At 46.0% G+C, this 20,645-nt stretch overlaps 1 protein-coding gene across 3 annotated transcripts in view; it reads left to right on the top strand.

Annotated features, from left to right (window-relative positions):
- Window positions 1–20,645, top strand: part of GAN (gigaxonin) — a 113,130-nt gene that overhangs the window by 41,050 nt on the left and 51,435 nt on the right. For all 3 annotated transcript variants that reach the window (XR_015060775.1, XM_085891255.1, XM_085891254.1), the window contains exons 2-3: window positions 12,125–12,239; window positions 12,521–12,871. Coding sequence is in view for 2 of the 3 variants with exons in the window: in XM_085891254.1 (XP_085747380.1) it covers window positions 12,125–12,239; window positions 12,521–12,871 (466 nt within the window). In the remaining variant the exon portion in view is untranslated. The remainder of the gene's footprint in view (window positions 1–12,124; window positions 12,240–12,520; window positions 12,872–20,645) is intronic.

The raw sequence follows: 20,645 nt of genomic DNA, 5'->3' as shown, positions 1-20,645 counted from the left end.
TGGTGTAATCACTTCTTGTCGAGCCATCCATGACAGCATAGAGAGAAATGTGCAAAAAGATCCTCTCCACCTTGGAATAATTGATTAGGTGAGAGCTGATTGGTTGTTCCTTGCAGTTATGGGTGAGAGGGGTCATTACCCTCGCCAAAGGAGAGGGAATTGTGTTTGGGTCCGTTTGTTTGTCTATTTGTCCGCACAAAACTTTTGTGTTTTTCTCCACAACCACTGGTCAGATTGAGACGAAATTTTCACCATTGATGCGACTTCTCACGTACAATGTTGTAATGATAATTATGATGTCATAGGTCATGTGGTATGGCAGCCATATTGGGAAAACGGAAAAACTTTGGACCTCTGTGTGTCTGAAACCACACCAGGAAAATATTGAAACTTGGCACAAAGCAAGTACTTCTCATGGGGAATGAGTGATTTTTTTTCATGACATCATAGGTGCCTTTGTTGTGACATCATAATTGCATATGTAGAACACCACATCCATTCGGTATGAAATTTTTTTGAGGGTCATCTAGGGATAAAATGGTCCACAGAAAACATTTTTTGATGATGTCATCGGTCACGTGATTCAGCAGCTCTATTGTTTTTAAAAAAAAAAAAAAACCTTCAAAAATACTCTCTGAAATGGCTGAACAGATTTACATGTATGAACACCTGTCCATGAGGAACAAAAGGTTCATACATATGATGTCATAGGTCACATGGATTGGTAGCCATATTGGATTTACCCTAAAACATAAAAATACACCACTCAAAAGAAGTCCTGGTAAGGATCTACAATCTCTGATTGCTCTTTTTCTTGTTTGGGTCTGAATATAGTTCTCGCCGTCAGTTCTCCAGTTTCCTGGTATGATCCTGACTGATCATATAAATCATGACCGCAGAGGTCAGTTGAGTTGACAGTTCCGAGTGGAGTCGCGTGTGGCCTTTGATCTCCACTACCTTGCCCGTTGGACCCACCGACCCATCCAAGCCCTGCACTATTTAAGCACCACCGTCCTGGAGCAATTGGGCCGAGCAAGCCAAATACACAGTATATTTCTTCAGAGACAGTAGGGAGGGGTGGGGGAATACCAACAGCAGAATTTAAGGCCAAGATAGAGAGATATTTGGACAAAAAATGGGTGTCAGAAAGAATTGGGGGCAGGAAAGGACAAGATTAATGCAGAAGGAACACATAGGAGGGAGAAAAAGGAAATTTGGAAGGGAGAGGGTTAGTGGGGGAGGGGGTAAAGGTGGTGTTAGTCAGAGTAGAAAATATGGTTTTGGATTAGGGATGAACTGAGATGATGGTGAACAGCTGTCTTGAAGACCTGGATGGAAGAATGAGATTGAAGAGAATGTGGAAGTTGGTTCCACAGGTAAGATCAAGGACAAATGTGTCCAAGAGCCACGTCATAAAGGTTATGTCTTCACCATTAGAAGAAGAAGAAGAACGCGGAGCTCTCTTAGAGCCAGCGTTCGCAACGTGACACGGCTAAAAAAGAGGAACAAATGAGTGGAGATGAGCAGTGATCCTGCATTACGGTAGTTCCACCAGAAGTGGGTTGATGGTGGATGGACTACGTGCACCCAGCAGAAATCTGGAGGGGGGGGGGTGGACAAGGCACAGAAAGAGCAGAGGGTAGAAGACTGAGACCACCAACCTGTCTGCAATGGTGAAGTGATAGGCCCACCGACTCAGCCTCAATGCGTGAGATTCCAATGATCTTAAAGGCCTTGGTTTCCACAGTATCAAGCTGAGCAAGATGCGAGGCAGGGGAGCCAGCTCAGAGGGGAAATCAGTACTCCATCAGGCCGTGGATGACGCCTTGTAAGTGGATTGGAGTTAAGGTGTACCAAGGAAGGGCTTTGTATGACGGAGAATGCCCAGACGGTGACTGGCTTTGGAGGCCAACTTTGAAATGTGGTTTGCCCAAGAAAGATCATGGCTGATCATGAGACCCAGGAGTTTGAATGACTGAACTTCCTCCAGAGGATTGTTAAGAAAGTAGATGGGGGAGGGGGTTGCCAGATGGTCCTTTTGGAGAGTGAGAGTGTGAGATTTGTCAGGATTGAAAGACATATTTCAAGTGTTTCACCAGCTTGTAATTTTGTCAAGGTCTGAAGAGAGCGAAGAGGCTGCAGCCTTCCTGTCTGAATAATGAGGGATGTCATGGTAGAGGGTGGAGTCATCAGCAAATAGATAAAAGGGGTTTTCCTGAGAGTCAGAGATATCATTTATGAAGATCAGGTATTGGACTTGGGCCAGAACACTGCCTCGAGGCACTCCAGCTTTGATAGGGAGAAGAGACGAAAGGATTCCATTGAGAGCCACACACTGGCTATGAGAATAGAGGAAGTCAGTAAGCCATGTGATTGGGGGATTCTTGAACAGGGAGAGAAAATGATTTTTTTGATTGGTTTGTGTATAGAACGTGTGATCTTCTCGCACATTTTTCCGGGTTGCGTAATGTATCAACAACTGATTCATGCATACAGTTTTGACTGTCGAGAGTTACTTGCTCTGGAAAGTCATCCAAGAAGGGATTTATCATTCTTCTAAAGGTCTTGGAAAGGTTGTGAACCTGCATCTGAAACGTTTTCTGTGTTGATGGACCCTGTTCGTTATGTCTGTAGTTTTTTGGGGGTTCCTGGTATCATCATCAGGAATATATTTGCACAGAAACTGTTTGAGCAGTCGGTACAGCGCTGTCCATGAGACCATCCTACGTCTGAAAGCGGGAGGATTATCTGTCGATCCAATGCAACTGCTTCAACCTTTTACAATTTTGTTCTGTTCATGAGCTTGGTCGATTGTGATGAACCATCAAAAACTCTGTCCTCCCAAATGTGGGCACAGACCATAAACTAAATCCATTATGGCCTGTGGCTACATAAATTAAGGCAAAATATCCAAAATTGGTGGCCATCTTGGATTATCCTTTCCCCTCTCCTCGCGCTACCTTGCCGTCCCGTCCCCTCGCGTTGCCTTGCCGTCCCGTCCCCTCTCGCTGCCTTGCTGTCCCCTCCACCACCATACAACTCTCTGTCGGTTGTGAATAGGAAGTGGTGTCAAAGAATATGCGAATTTGACAAATGAAAGTTGTTTTTTTCTATTTTTTTTATTGTAGCAGTCGGATCTGCTGCTCAGATGAATTCTGCAATTCATTTCAGGTTATGAGTTTCAAGAGCTTTATCGTATGTGTGGAAATTAAATAAAGGCACAAACACTCGTGTGGCTTTTTCGACCATTGAAGGAAAATGCCCTTCCTTCCCTTGCCTTCCCCTTCCCTCACACTTACCTCCTGCCAAAGCCCTTCACCACCCACGGACGTCTCTGGGTGGTGCTCGGCCTTTGTTTAGTATGATCCATTTGAACATGTAGTTTTAACATACCCAATTTTGTTCAATCCTGCACTAATGCCGGCATAAGGGGACCATTCCCCCGTTCCCCCCTCCCCCACTTTCCCTCAAGTCCCCCTATCAAACGCATGTCCAGAACACCCCATTTCCCCCCTACTCCCCCCTCTCTCCTGGCCTCCTCATTCACTCCCCCCTTCTGGTGTGTAGAACGACATGTGGTGAGGCCTCATTTTCCCCCCTTTCTCACTCTTCCCCCTCTCCTTCCTAGGTCCCCTTTCCCCACACCTCCTTGCTCCCCCTCCCTTCCCATTCCCCCCTCACCCCATATTAATATTCCGATCAGTGAAGCGACCGGTCGTATTTGCAAGTTTGCACGCACGCACGCACGCACGCACGCACGCACGCACGCACGCACGCACACACACACACACACACACACACACACACACACACACACCGATGAAGAGGAGTTAATGAGAAGGAGGATATTGGGGGGGATGCTCCGCTGGGCGATACTTCCCTGACATGTAGCACGTCGTCTCCTGCTTTGCGGCACTTCGAGCAGCTAAGCGTCGATCCAGAGAATGGGCGCGGCCGACAGGCGTGAAGGAAGGATTTTGGGCGGAGTCAGAAGCCAGGGGTGGAGGAAGGCAGAGTTCAGAGCAGTGGGTGGATGGGTAGAGTCAGCGGCAAGGTTGTGAAGAAGGCAGAGTCAGCAGGCGAGTTGGTGATGAAGGAAGAAGGAGCCAGAAGGCGAGGAACGCTGAGCAGGAAAAGACACCCACGACGACGACAGCCTTGCGACCCGTCCTTTTATAGATCCTGTGTTGCAGGGCGGGGGCGACGACCTGAAGCAATGTGTCGTCATCCGAATCGGGCGCTCTGGTTGGGCCCCTGCCAGCACATGGGCCGGCCGCCTCGCTGTACTTCCGGCCAGATGGTTCCGAGCTGCAGAATTGTCTCGCTCCAACCACCATGGTACAAATTCCCCTGCATCGAACTCCTGGACTGTCCACGGCGACCGGCGGTTAGCGCTGGTCAATGAGCTGCCTGTCTGTAAGCCATGCGGCCCAAGCCATACAGCACGCCTCTGCCTGATTGCAGCCCCGCTGGGCAGAGAGAGAGAGAGAGAGAGAGATAGAGATAGAGATAGAGATAGAGATAGAGATAGAGATAGAGATAGAGATAGAGATAGAGATAGAGATAGAGATAGAGATAGAGATAGAGATAGAGATAGAGATAGAGATAGAGATAGAGATAGAGAGATATATATATATATATATATATATATATATATATATATATATATATATATATATATATATATATATATAGATATAGATAGCCGCCCGAGGGAGACACCCGCGGCCGCAGTGATCAGCGAAGACCGACTGTAAGATGCTATGGTAAACCCATGCAGACCCGAACAAGTTGTGGGTTATTCGTGCCCTGCTCTGTGTCCAATAATAAATTATCCCGGGACTGCAAGTGGCTCCGCCGCCAATAAGCACGCAGTCATACATCAAAAGTGGTAGTGTGCTCGGCACCAGCCCCGATCTGTGTCATTTGTGCCCTGCTCTGTGTGCGGAATTGAGGGAAAAGATTGGATATAATTATTAGATGGAGATTCGGATTGAAGAAGAGGACAGATGTAATTATTAAATGGAGATTTGGATTGAAAAGGGGACATGTATAATTATTAAACTCAGAAATGGGTTGAAAAGAGTGCGCCATGTGCGTCCTGTAATTTGTTAGCATTTGGGGTGTTGTTCCTTCTATTTCTATTTCCTGCACATGTTCCGTGCAGCGTGGGCATTTGGTGTTGGTTTTCCACAATTTTTACAGGTTGGTATCCGAGGGCAATGCCCGTCGGCCTCCGCGAGAACCCATTGCTTGGATTTTCCTCAGGAATAGAAATAAAATAATAGAAATGAGTTCAGAGATTTAATCAGACCTAACTATTACATTTGCACAATGCACTGTCCCGTTTGACCCACTTGACAAGAAGGAAGGGACTATCTGAACGTACATTAAAGGTCCCATGACACTCAAAACTTTCTGGTTATTTATATATTAACTTTATCTTCCTAGTGAAGAAATCACCCATGTTTCTTTTTTAACAATGGGATAATTAGACCAATATTTCCAACATTTCTAGTGCTTTTCACAACTTATTATGCCCCGCTCCTCAAAAAAGTTTAGTTCAGCGAACCGCACGTCATGTGACCGTTGACGTCATCTCCAGAACATGACTCGCACAGAGTGGATTGATTAGACGTCGCGCGAGGTATAAAATACGTACAAATGCATTGTGCACATGTGTTTGTTATCTCACTGATCATCTTCTGATGAATGAATGTCTAGTTGGTATTGCTACGTCAAAGTTATGAGAAATAAATTACAAGTGGAGGCAAGCTAACAGCACTGTTGTTGTACATGCACTTATACCAGGGCCGTTGGCATGTGAATCACTTTTTAATTCGGAAGCAAGCATAATTCGTTTCAGAATTTTCTAATTTTAGACAATATTGGTGATGCAGCATGTTTCTGGTGGCAGCAAAAAAAAAATCTATACACCGAGGACAATATGCTCTTTAAAATCTCAACGTTTTCACAAACGTCAACTGCATGCCTGGTAGGGTAGGGTTCGCTTAGGATAATGAACGTCCCTGCTTCTCTGACACATCGACAAAGGTATTGGGTCGGCAACAGGCTTTGTAAAGGCACATGAGGAGTATATTTTGTTACTGTACAAGTGGGTTAGAATAATACAGTTTGCACCGGCACATAAATGAATACACTTTTTGCAATACTGTAAAGGAATTAATACTGACTGCACATGGTAATTTGCCCAAAATATTACAGCACTTAAAATGTAAAGTACAATTATTAAATATAAATATATACATATAGTGCAAAGATAATGAGCAGACTTGCACAAAGAAATGAAAACTGCAACAGAAAATAAATCTTCTTGTTGACTTGTGTCTACCCTTGCAATGAAGCTTGCAAACAACAAGTAACAATACAGGAATACCCATGCCCACCCAAGATAAAAAATAATGACGACAATAAATGTCCATTTGGATATCTGACAAAATGCCCACGTCATGCTTCCTCAAATCCCCGATATTCCTATTACACGGCCTCATAGCCTCAGGACTATGGGACTATTACACGGCCTCATAGCCTATTACACGCATTGACTTATACATTGTGTGCATGCTAATACAAGTTACTTGTCAACTCGAGAGTCTAGACTAGTCCGATAAATCCGTCGTCCGTCCGACTAGGCCGATAAATCTGACGTGCTGTAGCTTTCTTTTATTATTCTCTTTTCTTCATTGTTTTCTACTGGCGCTACATGACAACAGTAGGAATAAAATATATAAAAATGCAACAGAACGTCAGTTTTATCAGACTACTCTTGACAATTGTGTCGCAAGGTGTGTCTGCACACAAGTTTTCATCGTATCCGGACAGCGAGATTGCTTCGTTTTATGCACGGAGAGATACGGACGATGACATGGGCTGGCCTTGCTTGCGATTCATTCGCCGCGGTGCAACGTGTCCGCTGCGCTGGTCACGTCACCTCACTAAAATATTTCTGATATCGAGCAGTATGCAAGTCGAATTTACATTATTGAATTACGAATATGATTTAGTCTAACCAGTTGTTATTGCCAAGTCTTCCTTCGATGTCCTCACGATCTTCATGAATGCCAGGAATTTCATCGCCAGATTCCTCTGCTTGTCCTGCTTCGGGCTCGAACTGGTAAGGCCATATTCCATTTCCAGCTGCCTGAACTTCACCTCCCGCAACTACGTTATCCAACAATTCTCCATCTGATCCAGACCAAAATCCTTCATTTCTCTCACACTCAATGTCGCTACCAGACAAATCAAAGTCCATGCCATCCATTATTCAAAACCAAATGTTTAATTTTTTTTAAAGCAGAAATGAACGAAGCATTTGAGTCGACCAATAGATTGTGGAAACACACAGGAAGCCAATAGAATCACGTAGACCACCAACCCGAGTAATTTACGTGCAGCCTTTGTTGTTCTGGAGATGACGTCATGTGGGTTACGCCCCTTTCTGTAGATTTCGGCAGAATTTTTAGGGGCGTTCCCTAAGAGGTTTGTTTTTTTAATGTTACATTTTACAGAACGAGTATTGTGAAAAAACATTGTCAGATCAGAAATCACGATGAAAAACGCCTATAGGACATGTGTATATGTGTGTGTGTATATATATATATGTATATATATATATATATATATATATATATATATATATATATATATATATATGCAATTTTAGTACTTTTGAGTGTCATGGGACCTTTAATGAAATAACTGTCTGGGGACCACTACGTTGGCTTCCATTGGTGTTGGAGGAATGCGGTTTCCAGAACCGCAACTATATATATATATATATATATATATATATATATATATATATATATATATATATATATATATGTTTGGGGTTGTTGGGATTATACACTTTAAAAAGAGAAGAGGTGCATCCAACCAAAAATTAACAAGATTTAATAAACAAGCAAGAGCAGATCTGGTCTCAGAACCTGTGTTGTGAAACAAGCAAGAGCAGACCTGGCCTGAGACCACGTCTGTTCTTGTTTATTTCTTACTAAATTAGTGGAGTAGATGTATTTACTTCTTAGTTGGATGCACCGGTTTTTTTTTTTTTCCTTTAAAAAGAAAATAAACATATATCCTGTCAGACCCCGCTATTCGCAGGAGATACAGGAAAATGCCACAAATTGGCGAATAGCGGGGCATTGTTCCAATGGGAAAAGGGGGGATGGGTTTCTGGCGTTTCCTGATTCATTTGGGAAAATCAAAAATCCTGTGAAAAAACCGCGAATACACAAAAAAAACTGCAAAAACATGAAAATATAAAAACGCAAATACGCGAAGCACAGGGCTGCGAATGTCGAAGCAGATCACATTTTATAAATGGCATATACGTGAATAGCGGGGTTATACAGTATGTATGTATGTCTTTTTCTTCCTCTTTCGGCTTGCTCCCGCTAGGGGTCGCCACAGCGGACCAACTGTCTCCATTTTGCTCTATCCTCCACATCTTCCATTGACACTCCAACCACCCGCATGTCCGCCCTCACCGCATCCATGAACCTCTTCTTTGGCCTTCCTCTTCTCCTCCTGCCTGGCGGCTCCATCTTCAACATCCTTCTCCCGATATACTCCGTTTCCCTCCTGTGCACATGTTCAAACCATCTCAATCTCGCCTCTCTCACTTTGTCTCCAAACCGTCCTACCTGCGCTGTCCCTCTAATACACTCATTTCTTATCCTGTCCATCCTCGTCACTCCCAACGAGAATCGCAGCATCTTTAACTCTGCCACCTCCAGCTCAGCTTCCTGTCTTTTTGTTAGCGCCACCGCCTCCAAACCATACAACATAGCTGGTCTCACTACCGTCTTGTATACTTTCCCCTTCACTCTTGCAGCTACCCTTCTGTCACAAATCACTCCTGCAACTCTTCTCCACCCACTCCATCCTGCCTGCACTCTCTTTTTCACTTCTCTCCCACACTCTCCGTTACTTTGGACAGTTGATCCCAAGTATTTAAACCAATCCACCTTCCCCACCTCAACTCCTTGCAACTGCACCATACCACCACCCTCCCTCTCATTTACGCACATGTACTCCGTCTTACTCCGACTGACTAACATTCCCCTTCTCTCCAGTGCGTACCTCCACCTCTCAAGGCTCGATTCAGCCTGCTCCCTACTCTCCCTACAGATCATGATGTCATCCGCGAACATCATGGTCCATGGAGACTCCAGTCTGATCTCATCCGTCAACCTGTCCATCACCATTACAAACAGGAAAGGGCTCAGAGTCGATCCTTGGTGCAATCCCACTTTAACCTTAAACCGGTCCGTCATTCCTATCGCACACCTCACTGCTGTCACACTGTCCTCATACATATCCTGCACGATCCTCACATACTTCTCCAACACTCCCGACTTCCTCATACAATACCACAACTCCTCTCTTGGCACCCTATCATAAGCTTTCTCTAAATCCACAAACACACAATGTAACTCTTTCTGGCCTTCCCTATACTTCTCCATCAACATTCTCAAAGCAAACATCGCATCAGTGGTGCTCTTTCCTGGCATAAACCAATATTGCTGCTCACAGATCATCACCTCTCCTCTCAACCGAGCTTCCACTACTCTTTCCCACAACTTCATGGTGTGGCTTAACAACTTTATCCCTCTGTAATTTCCACAGCTCTGCACATCACCCTTATTCTTGAAAATCGGAACCAGTACACTTAATCTCCACTCCTCCGGCATCCTCTCACTTTCCAAGACTTTATTAAACAATCTGGTTAACAACCCCACTGCCATCTCTCCTAAGCACTTCCATGCCTCCACTGGTATACCATCTGGGCCAACCGCCTTTCCACTTTTCATCTTCTTCATAGCAGTCCTCACTTCATCCTTACTGATCCACCCCACTTCCAGATTCACTATCTCCACCTCTTCCAACCTTCTCTCTCTCTCATTTTCTTCATTCATCAGCTCCTCAAAGTACTCCATCCACCTTCTCAACACACTCTCCTCGCTCGTCAGCACATTCCCATTTGCGTCCTTTATCACCCTAACCTGCAGCACATCCTTCCCAGCTCGGTCCCTCTGTCTTGCCAATCGGTATAAATCCTTTTCCCCTTCTTTTGTATCCAACTTCTCATACAGCTCGTCATATGCCTTTTCCTTGGCCTTAGCCACCTCTCTTTTTGCTTTTCGACGCCACTCCTTGTACTCCTGCCGACTTTCTTCATCTCTCTGACTATCCCACTTCTTTTTCGCCAACCCCTTCTTCCTTATACTTTCCTGTACTTCCTCATTCCACCACCAAGTCTCCTTATCTTCCTTCCTCTGTCCAGATGTCACACCAAGTACCTTCCTAGCGATCTCCCTCACAACTTCTGCTGTCGTTGCCCAATCATCCCACCCATCTTTACCACCATCCAACGCCTGTCTCACCTCCTCCCTAAATTTCACGCAACGGTCTTCCTCCTTCAGCTTCCACCATCTGGTCCTTGGTTCAGCCCTCACTCTCTTCCTCAACCTCACCTCTAAAGTCATCCTACAGACCACCAATCGATGCTGTCGAGCTACACTCTCCCCTGCCACAACCTTACAGTCACTAATCTCTTTCAGGTTGCATCTCCTACTTAAGATGTAATCCACCTGTGTGCACTTTCCTCCACTCTTGTATGTCACCCTGTGTTCCTCCTTCTTCTTGAAATACATGTTTACCACTGCCATTTCCATTCTTTTTGCAAACTCTGCCACCATTTGCCCTTCCACATTTCTCTTGTTGAGACCGTACCTCCCCATCACCTCCTCATCCTCTTTATTCCCTTCCCCAACATGTCCATTGAAATCTGCTCCAATCACCACTCTTTCATCCTTGGATACACTCTCCACCACTTCATCTAACTCACTCCAGAAATCTTCTTTATATTCCATCTCACACCCCATATGCAGGGCATATGCACTGATGACATTCATCATCACCCCTTCAATTTCCAACTTCACACTCATCACTCGGTCAGACACGCTCCTCACCTCCAATACCCTCTTGACATGATCTTCCTTCAGGATTATCCCGACACCATTTCTCCTCCCATCCACACCATGGTAGAACAGTTTGAAACCACCTCCAATGCTCCTCGCCTTACTCCCCATCCACTTGGTCTCTTGTACACACAATATGTCCACCTTTCTTCTCTCCATCATATCAGCCAACTCTCGCCCTTTGCCAGTCATCGTCCCAACATTCAGAGTTCCAACTCTCACCTCCACACTTCTACCCTTCCCCCTCTCCCACTGCCTCCGGACTCGCCTTCCCCGTCTCCTTCTCCTCCTTCGCCCAGCAGTAGCACAATTTCCACTGGTACCCTGCTGACCACCGGTACCGGTGGCGGTCGTTGGTAACCCGGGCCTCGACCGATCCGGTATGGAAATTCGTTTTGTTGTCCGCATAATGATTTGGCATAGGTTTTTACGCCGGATGCCCTTCCTGACGCAACCCTGGTCGCCTCTTACGACACACAGGGATATGGTACACCTATTCTAACCGGGGCATACACCGGGCCCAGTACAACTGGTGCTCATTTCGCCGACCTCGGAAGGATGGCAGGCTGAGTCAACCCCCTGGTGTTTTCAACTTGGTATATATATATATATATATATATATATATATATATATATATATATATATATATATATATATATATATATATATATATATATATATATATATATATATATATATATATACACACACATTATATATATACATACATATATTAATTCAGTGTCCCAACGGGGCTTGAACTCAGGACCTCTTGGGTCCCAAGCCACTGCCCTTACCACTGCGCCAACACCAGGCTGTATGTATGTATGTATGTATGTATGTATGTATGTATGTATGTATGTATGTATGTATGTATGTATGTATGTATGTATGTATGTATGTATGTATGTATGTATGTATGTATGTGTTATATTCCCTTGCTCTTCCAGCTGAAGACAGCTGCATAAAACAAGCAAGAAAACCTAGGCTAGCAGTAGCTTTATATAAGCTTTTCATTTTGCATGCTCTTGTTAGAAAGACATCAAAATTAGTGACAACTCTGACAATGTGTCCCCCTCTCCTCCCTCCCTCCTTGTTCCCATCATGTTTTACACAGAACCAAATTTACTTACTCACCACCAAAGCAGGATGGCATGGTGTACAGGATCCCATTGGAAGGGATAGATGCCTGCGTGATGCGTGAGATCCTCGATTATATATACACAGGAGAGGTTTGTGATTGTGTATACCACCGAAATTAAATTGTTCCTTCCAGATCAACAATTTTTGGGTGGTGTATTTGTAAATCATCACTGTTATTCGTATTTTTTAATCACTGTCGACACTTGGGAAAGTGAATCTCATGATAAAGTTTGAAAGCTGTAGAACAGACAAAGTTTGCTTCCACTGATTCTAGTTTTACAGAATCCAAAACTTTAGTTTGAAATGACCAAGGTGGGAAATCAGGTGGGTGTGGTACAGCTCAAGTTTTGTCTTGTGACAATGCATACAGGTGCGTTTGAGTGAGGAAAACATCCAGGATGTGCTGCAGGCAGCTGATCTTCTCCTCCTAATCGACCTTAAGAACCTGTGTTGCGAGTTCCTTGAGGGATGCATTGTTGCTGAAAACTGCGTGGGCATCCGTGACTTTGCACTGCACTACTCACTGCTGCACGTTCACCGCGTGGCCACCGAATTTCTTGAGACCCATTTCAGGGATGTATGTGCGACAGAAGAATTTCTTGAACTGCCACCGAAACAACTGCGAGAGGTCCTCACACTTGAAAAACTCAATGTGGGAAATGAACGCTATGTACTTGAGGGGGTGCTTCTCTGGCTACAGCATGACCTTGAAGGAAGGAAGGTAAGGGTTTTGCAGTCGCTGTTCATAGTTCTTTCTTTTAAGCCTCACTATTTTTTGTACATAGTTGAAGTTCATGGAGGAGAATAACGATTGAGGATGAGAGGGTTTTGATTTGCAAAAAAGGACAGAACGGAGCAGACGGGCTGACACACATCCAAGCATAACTTGTAAGAAAAGGCAGGGTATATAGCAGGAAGTGATTGAGAATGTAAAAAAAAAATGATGACCAATGGAAATGGGACACATTATGAGATGGTGGTGACTGGTGAGCTGTAACCTGGAAAATGTTTGAGAATTTTTGAGAAAAAGAAGTAAACTTAACCTGTGAACAAGATTTGAGGCCAAAAATGCCAATGCCTTTGGGGACTGTCGTGATTGAGGAATCTGGACTCACTCGAAATTTCTCCACTTTGGCAGAAGGGAAATTCTGGAAAGGAGTTTTCAGTGATGGGGTGAGAGTGGTGAGGAGGTTGTCGGATGGATACAAGAATAGAGGGATTTGGGACCTTGGCCTTTTCTGCAGAGACAGTTAAGGCACTCAGCCTGAGTCAGAGCAGTATCCATCATGACTCTTCCATACTATAAAATTTGCTGTCCGTGTGTCCGTGCATGCATGTGTGTGACTTCCACCCATTGGTTGGACAGTTCACCTGATTCCACCCACAATTTCTACATGACGGCTGCCAATTTAAGAACACTTTATAATTACCCTTTAGAATCACCATTTCTCTCAAACAGCGCTTTTACTGCAGAGGTAATGCAGATTTGCTGTTATTTCTGACTATTTTCTCAAATTGTGAGTTGAACAGGTGACTATGTCAACTGGTGTCTGTGAAGTCTATGATAGGGGAGCAGAAAACGTTACATATTCCGCTGTTTTGACGTGGGAATGCCTGTTTGCTTTTATGAATGGGAAGAGGGTGAGAGAAAGATGGGACATCTTTGGAAGGGGGAGGGTGGGTTTGAGGAGTTTGTGGGAGGGAGGCATGGGAGGGTTTGAAGGCTTGGGTGGGGGGAGGGGATCAATGTTTTAGGGTTGGAAGGGGAAGGGTGGGGACTTGGAGTTGGGAGGGGGGGGAGAGAAAAGATGGGATAGAGTTGGGAGGGGGAGGCTGAAGTTTTTTTGTTGTTGTTGTTGTTGTTGAGTTGTCAGAATTGTGTGTGTGTGCGTGTGTGCGACTGTAGAGGTGGGGGGGGGGGGTGACGCAATCACCTTACGGATGTGCTTGTACATCTGAAATTGCTATACCCAAACTTCCTTTAACTCCACTGTATTTCTGATGACACCACCTTTTTGCAAGACACACTTGAAATATAATTTGATCCTTCTCCCCTACCACAAGTCACACAGGGCTATTTCCCACTCTTCTTCACTAGTAACCATCAGTTTCGTTTAATCTAGATTCACCTCCAATCCCAAATATGCCATTGCTTCCTTCCAACGATGAAACATCTCCTTTACTACTAATTCTGGTTTTGCTGTTAAGACAAAATCATCTGCATATATTTAATTAGAGTTCCCATGGGAATCAAACACTCACCTCTTTTATAAGCTCTTCGAGAACTAGTACAAAAGCAAAGGGGCTCAACACTGATCTCTGAAACTAATCTCACCAAATCCTCTGTGACTTTCAAAGATCCCATTCCACAATGACCCTTGGTACTCTTTCATATGCCTTCTCAAGATCTACAAACACATAATATTGTTGTGGACCAGGGGTCAGGGTGAGAAGACCACTAGGTGGGGGAAGCTATCTCGGTTCCCACCAGAATCCCCGGAATTGTAGGCCGTCACACACGGATAATTCCGTGACACGGCGGGTCGCTTAACCGACCGTGGATGCCAATAACTCAACGGCGTGACCTAGGGTCCTCCCGTCTATGGGTTAATCGGGTTACCTAATTAATCACGTGGTTTAATTACAGGGGAACACGCCCTCAGTACGCCTTGTCCGAACTGGATCACTCTACCGAACCGGATCACTTTACCGGATCGGATGCAGCCGAGCGACCCTGCCAAGGACGTACCGGCTAAAAGGAATGGATCATTGGGTATAAAGTCCTGGCTAAACTAGGATTCGGACCATGCTGGATCAATGAAAGAAACCATTAAGACGAGCTGGGAACATTCCTAATAATGATAATTATTGGTGCGCTCTGTGGTGCGGTACCCGACAGTGGGCGCATTGTCTCTGGCTTCAGCCACACGTGTGGAGACTGTGTTCGGAAAGAAGGAGCTTGAGTGGAGAAGGGGTGGAGTGGTAAGCGGGATTAGGTGGGTGGGTGTGGGCAGAGATGAGGAGGCAGAGTCCAGACAGCAGGAGGCGGGTCGTGGCGGTGTCGATGAGGCGAGGCGGGAGCGGAAGAGAGGCGGAGAAAGAGAAAGGCGGAGTGACTGCTCCGACCTTTATAGCACTTGCAGCTCTGGGGGAGGGGTCATGCCGAATCGAAACGTCATCACCTGAATCGGGTGCTCCGACAACTGCAAAAACATGAAATTTTTTTTTATAATTACCTGTGTCCCTAACCCCCTTATCGTCTTTGTTCGATTAACCTGTCCAAACTGTCTATTCCCAATCCCTAAGATCCCCTTTGAAAGGATTGAGGAAGAGATAAGTGAATCTGTCTTGAGGCCCAATGTAGCCTCAGAATAGCTCCCACAGGTTTCAGCATTTCCAAGTCGAGTCCAGCGGCCTACGAACAGCGAAGGGATGGATGGTGCAAAGGGGTACACGTTGTCTATCTATCCTTGCATTTATTACTCTTTAAACTATCCCCGGGGCTTTTCAACACGCCTGTCTCTTTAAACTATCGGTTCCAGCAACCACGATTCCCGTCGCCTGTGTTGGTGTTGGTTATTAATTTGGGCCTGGCCCGCATATTTTCTCCCGTGCTCTCGCACAATACCGTGGCTGGGCAGCGTGGCTCCACTGGCAGGTCTACCCACTTGCCGAACTCAATCGTCGGCATCCCCGTGTCTCTGAGGCTGTCTCCGAGCCTATGAACGTGGGGAATGCCCTTCCTGGCATTTTCCCCGTCGGTGCCCACGTGGCATTTTGGTGCTCCGGGTCCCTTTCCCCTGGGTACCCGTGCCCATTACATTAACTCGGTTCCTTGGACCCATGGCCTACTCTGGCCGACTACTTCGGTGCCTGGGGTGCCCTCTACTCAGTACGCATATTTCACCAGCCACGCTCCTAGCAGGTCAATAGTCTCCTGCACCCTGCAAAAGGTTTCGTGCCTTTGTTCAACACCAACAACAAAACGACATCCTTTTGGTTAATTTAACAAACCCACTAACTATTATTACATGAACCCCGGGTTCCCTTGGGTGGGATTCACTCCTCCCCCCAATCATTCGTTCGCAACATGCATTCCACATTCACTCCATTCACACGAGGGTCCGCTGACCCACATTCACTCATCGTATATTTTTCTCCTTTTTTTTTCTTTTTTCACACCACACTGACGCTCTACCAACTACGTCCCCCTAACTCGTGCTCCCCGTCATCCCTTATTCAAATGCACGTTCCATTAAACTCCACATAGTTAATCTACGTCTCCACTACACGTTCCATGTCTGTCAATGTCTCCAATCCATTTCTAAATTCTTACCTAAATTTCCCCAAACTGATGTTACCTGGCCCCATTGAGGACGACTTATGCCCCCATGAGGCCGGTCTATCTAACGCTAAACCCTTCCCCTAACTAATGCTCCTTTGCCCCGGGTGAGGATGTTCGCTACATCCTGGCCGGCCTTCGTGTACTCGTGGACAGTCCTGGCGAGCCTTGCGCCTCCAAGGTGGTGGTCTACAGCACACTCGTCCCCGGCGTTTGGCCGATACACGATGGCGTAACGTCACCCTATTAATTACATTAAATGCGTGCTTTCGGGCTATCCCCATGTAAACCATCGCGCGTTACACACCTGCCCTTCGTGCTGCGAGATCCCCACTGACGTCACTTGCACACGGCCCGCTCCGCGAGGTTTGCCACACACACGGGCCCGGCGGTGTCGCCATCGGGACTCGTTCCGCATGTCCCGCGTACACCACTCGTGGTGCACAGCATGTTGGGGCCTGTACACGTGCTCACACGAGGATATGCTCTTTCCAAATTCAATCAATCCCTCAGTTCGCTTCGATTTTAGCCGGCCGCGCTCTGGTATTGTACCAGGTGCGGATCGTTTCAATGCCGGCTCCCCATCATGCAATCGTCCAGGCTTGGGCGGTTTGCAAAACACGGACCGGATCTTGCACGCAAAGTCCCGCGGAGCCGGCACGGTTTCCGAAATAACTTTATCCCACTCAGAAGGCTCGCCACTCCCGTCCAATACACGACCCGTGACTCCCGTCTGGGTCGGCCCGTGTCCCATTTTCTCACGTGCACTCATCCATCCCATGTCATTTGCACTCCACTCATTTCTGACACATACTCCGGCACAATCACACTGAAGGCTTCGGTTAGCCCACGAGATCCCAGGGCTTCTATCCCCCCATGGCTAGGCATGTGCTCTTTCGCACCATGTAACCGCTCCACCTCGCACAGCCTTACCGGACTCACCTCGTCACGGTCTGCCTCGAGGGAGCATATCGTCTCCCTATTTTCCTGCAGGACGTTAATCTGACCCTCACATTGGGTCTCAAAACATTCCACAAGCTCAACCTCAATGTCCCTTACCATTTCTATTTGTGCCTGCTCCTCTTTTATTTTTTACAATTCGTCCCTAACCCGTTTTCTTTCTCCCTGCGTCTCTGTCACCTCTTTTAATTCCTCCTTTACGGTGCCTAATTCCTAGTTTTTGTTTCTACCTGTCCGAGTTCTCGTTTCTCTCCCAACCGCCGCCGTTTTGGTCATCACCTCGACCTTACCTGTCGTCATCGCGGTCCGAACACCTTCCACACCCCCCCTCAACTCGGTCATTTCCCCACGTACAGTCCTGATCCCATTTGTAAAATTCCGGTCCATGTTTTTCATTTCGTCCTTCGCCTCTGCCAGCTCCACGTTCAAACTTCGCAGCCCTGCCTTTATTTCCTCCTGACCCGCCTTCAGTGTTTGCATATTCCAATCCATTTTTTTCATATCACTCTTCTGTTGGTTTCACCCCAGTTCCATACGCTCCATCATTTGTTTCATCATCTCCATCAACCGGTCCGTGTCCAACGGCTTTTTTGGAGCCGATCTGCAATGATCGGGTATGGATCCGATAGGGATCGCTTGGTCCTCTGTGAGGGAAATTTGATGCAGGGGCTCCTCAAGCATTGTTACAGACGCGGTTGCCCCCATTACCTCTGGGTATGGGTGGAGGGAATGATCTCCCTAAAAACTGTTGTCCTGAGCCACAGAGTCCTCCAACATTGTAATCTCAAAACCCACCTGAACCAGCCCGTCTTGGTCTGCCATGGTCCGTACCGATAGTTCAATAAAATTTGAATCCTGCTCTTAATTTTGGGCGGGGGGGGTGGGGTGTTGCTAAGCACACCCCTGGCTCGAATCCCATTCCAGATACCAAATTGTTGCGGGTTCAGATCCCGTAATTTTTTTATGGGTCCATCCCACTTCTGACACCAAACTGTTGTGGGCCGGGGGTCGGGTGTGAAGACCACTAGGTGAGGGAAGCTATCTCGGTTCCCACCAGACTCCCCGGAATTGTAGGCTGTCGCACACGGATAACTCCGTGATACGGCGGGTTGCTTAACCGACCGTGGATGCCAATAACTCAACCACGTGACCTAGGGTCCTCCCATCTATGGGTTAATCAGGTTACCTAATTAGTCACGTGGTTTAATTACTGGGAACACGCCCTCGGTACGCCTTGTCTGAACCGGATCACTCTTCCGGACCGGATGCAGCCGAGCAACACTGCCAAGGATGTACCGGCTGAAAGGAACAGATCGTTGGGAATAAATAATAAATAAATTAATAAAGACCGGCTAAATTAGGATTCGGACCATGCTGGATCAATGAAAGAAACCACAAAGACGAGCTGGAAACATTCCTAATAAAGATTTATTTACAGTCAACTTACAAAAGGGGACACAGAGCAGACTTAACGTGAAATCAATAACAATAATAATGATAACGATCTTTTGTGTTCGGAAAGGAGGAGCTTGAGTGGAGAAGGCGGGGTCCAGAGTGCGAGGGTGGAGTGGTAGGCGGGATCAGGTAGGCGGTTGGGGTCGACGTCGTGTGGGCGGAGATGAGGAGGTAGAGTCCATACAGCAGGAGGCGGGTCGTGGCGGTGTCGATGAGGCGAGGCGGGTGAGCAAAGATGGGACAGAGTTGGGAGAGGGAGGCTGAGGCTTTTTTTTGAGTTTTCAGGATTGTATGTATGAGTTTAATCACAGTAAGTGTGTGTGTGTGTGTGTGTGTGTGTGTGTGTGTGTGTGTGTGTGTGTGTGTGTGTGTGTGTGTGTGTGTGTGTGTGTGTGTGTGTGTGTGTGTGTGTGTGTGTGTGTGTGTGTGTATGTGCATGTGTGCATCAGTCACTGGAGGGAGGGGGTGGTGGTGGGGGTGGGATCGGCGGCATGGGGTGGTCACAAGTGAGTGGTGCGGGGGTCGCAATCACATTACAGGTAATGTGGTATTGTCTATCCTGTTATTATTTTCTACAAGTTGGGTCACCCAATCAAGATCGAGTTATTTAGACTTTACAAAACCATCAGGAACATTGATGCTTGAAGCTGTGGCAAAAATTAACCTGGGAGTGCACCATTGTAATGTCGGGTCATGTGGCTTCATTTCCTTGTTTCACATCATTTTCTCCACAGTTTTATGTTGTCGAGCAGTCCGTTGTCTCTCTATTCTATTGACATATTTTTCCACGTTTCTCGGTCTCATGATGAAGAGTCTGCAATATCTCCTTTTAAAGTATATGGCTTGTAAGTCTGTCTTCTTTTGTGCCATTTTCTGGAGACTAATTGAGGACAACGAAGCTGTGTATAGTTCACCTTCAAACGCAATGTGAAAGGGCTAAGGTGAAGTCAAACTCCGCTGCTCTAACGCACTCGATTGGCCGGCTAAAGGAGTGTTATTATGCCTCCGCACCAAGGGTGCCGGAGGCATTATGTTTCCGGGTTGTCCCTCCGTCTGTCCGTCCGAATTTTCGTTTACGAGATAACTTAAGAAGCAAGTTGTAGAATTTCATTAAACTTGGTAAAAAGGTAAAGTAAGACAGGGCAATTAAGTGATTCGATTTTGGGCCAGATGTGATAAAGGTCAAAGGTCAAGGTCAAACACTGAAATTTTACTGTTTACACCCTAACTAAAGAAATATTGGACAGAATTTCATCAAACTTGATACAAAGGTAAAGTTAGACAGGGCAATTAACTGATTAGATTTTGGGCCAGATATGATAAAGGTCAAGGGCCAAATATGTCAATACTCAAGTGTTTGTGTGGGAGAGCGGAGGCATACCCGTCGACTGCGCGCAGTCGCATTACTCTAGTTTTTCATTTTCACATCGATTTGATGACTATTGAAACTTCCATTAATTTTCATTCTGTATGCAGAGAATAACTAATTAATGACAATTGGTTCGATTTCACGAAAAAAAAATTACCTTTGAATGCTACGCAGAAGTGCTGATGCGTAAGCCAAGCTTCGCCTCTCTCCCCGCCAATTTGCCAAAATGCCATTATTTTTTTTGTTTTCACGTCAAGTTAATTAAAATTGAAAGTTCTTATTGTGACGTTTACCTTCTGCATGTGAAAATAACGTGGTGCAGTAATTTTTGCGGCAATTGGCCCAGGGGTGTTGAATTGTGTAGAAATC

This window comes from Eptatretus burgeri, chromosome 8, assembly GCF_056783735.1.
Source record: "Eptatretus burgeri isolate ZD-2024b chromosome 8, Ebu_testis_v1, whole genome shotgun sequence".
Lineage (NCBI taxonomy): Eukaryota > Metazoa > Chordata > Myxini > Myxiniformes > Myxinidae > Eptatretus > Eptatretus burgeri.
The sequence above is the reverse complement of the archived record's forward strand: the minus strand, read 5'-3'. Positions and strand labels throughout refer to the sequence as shown.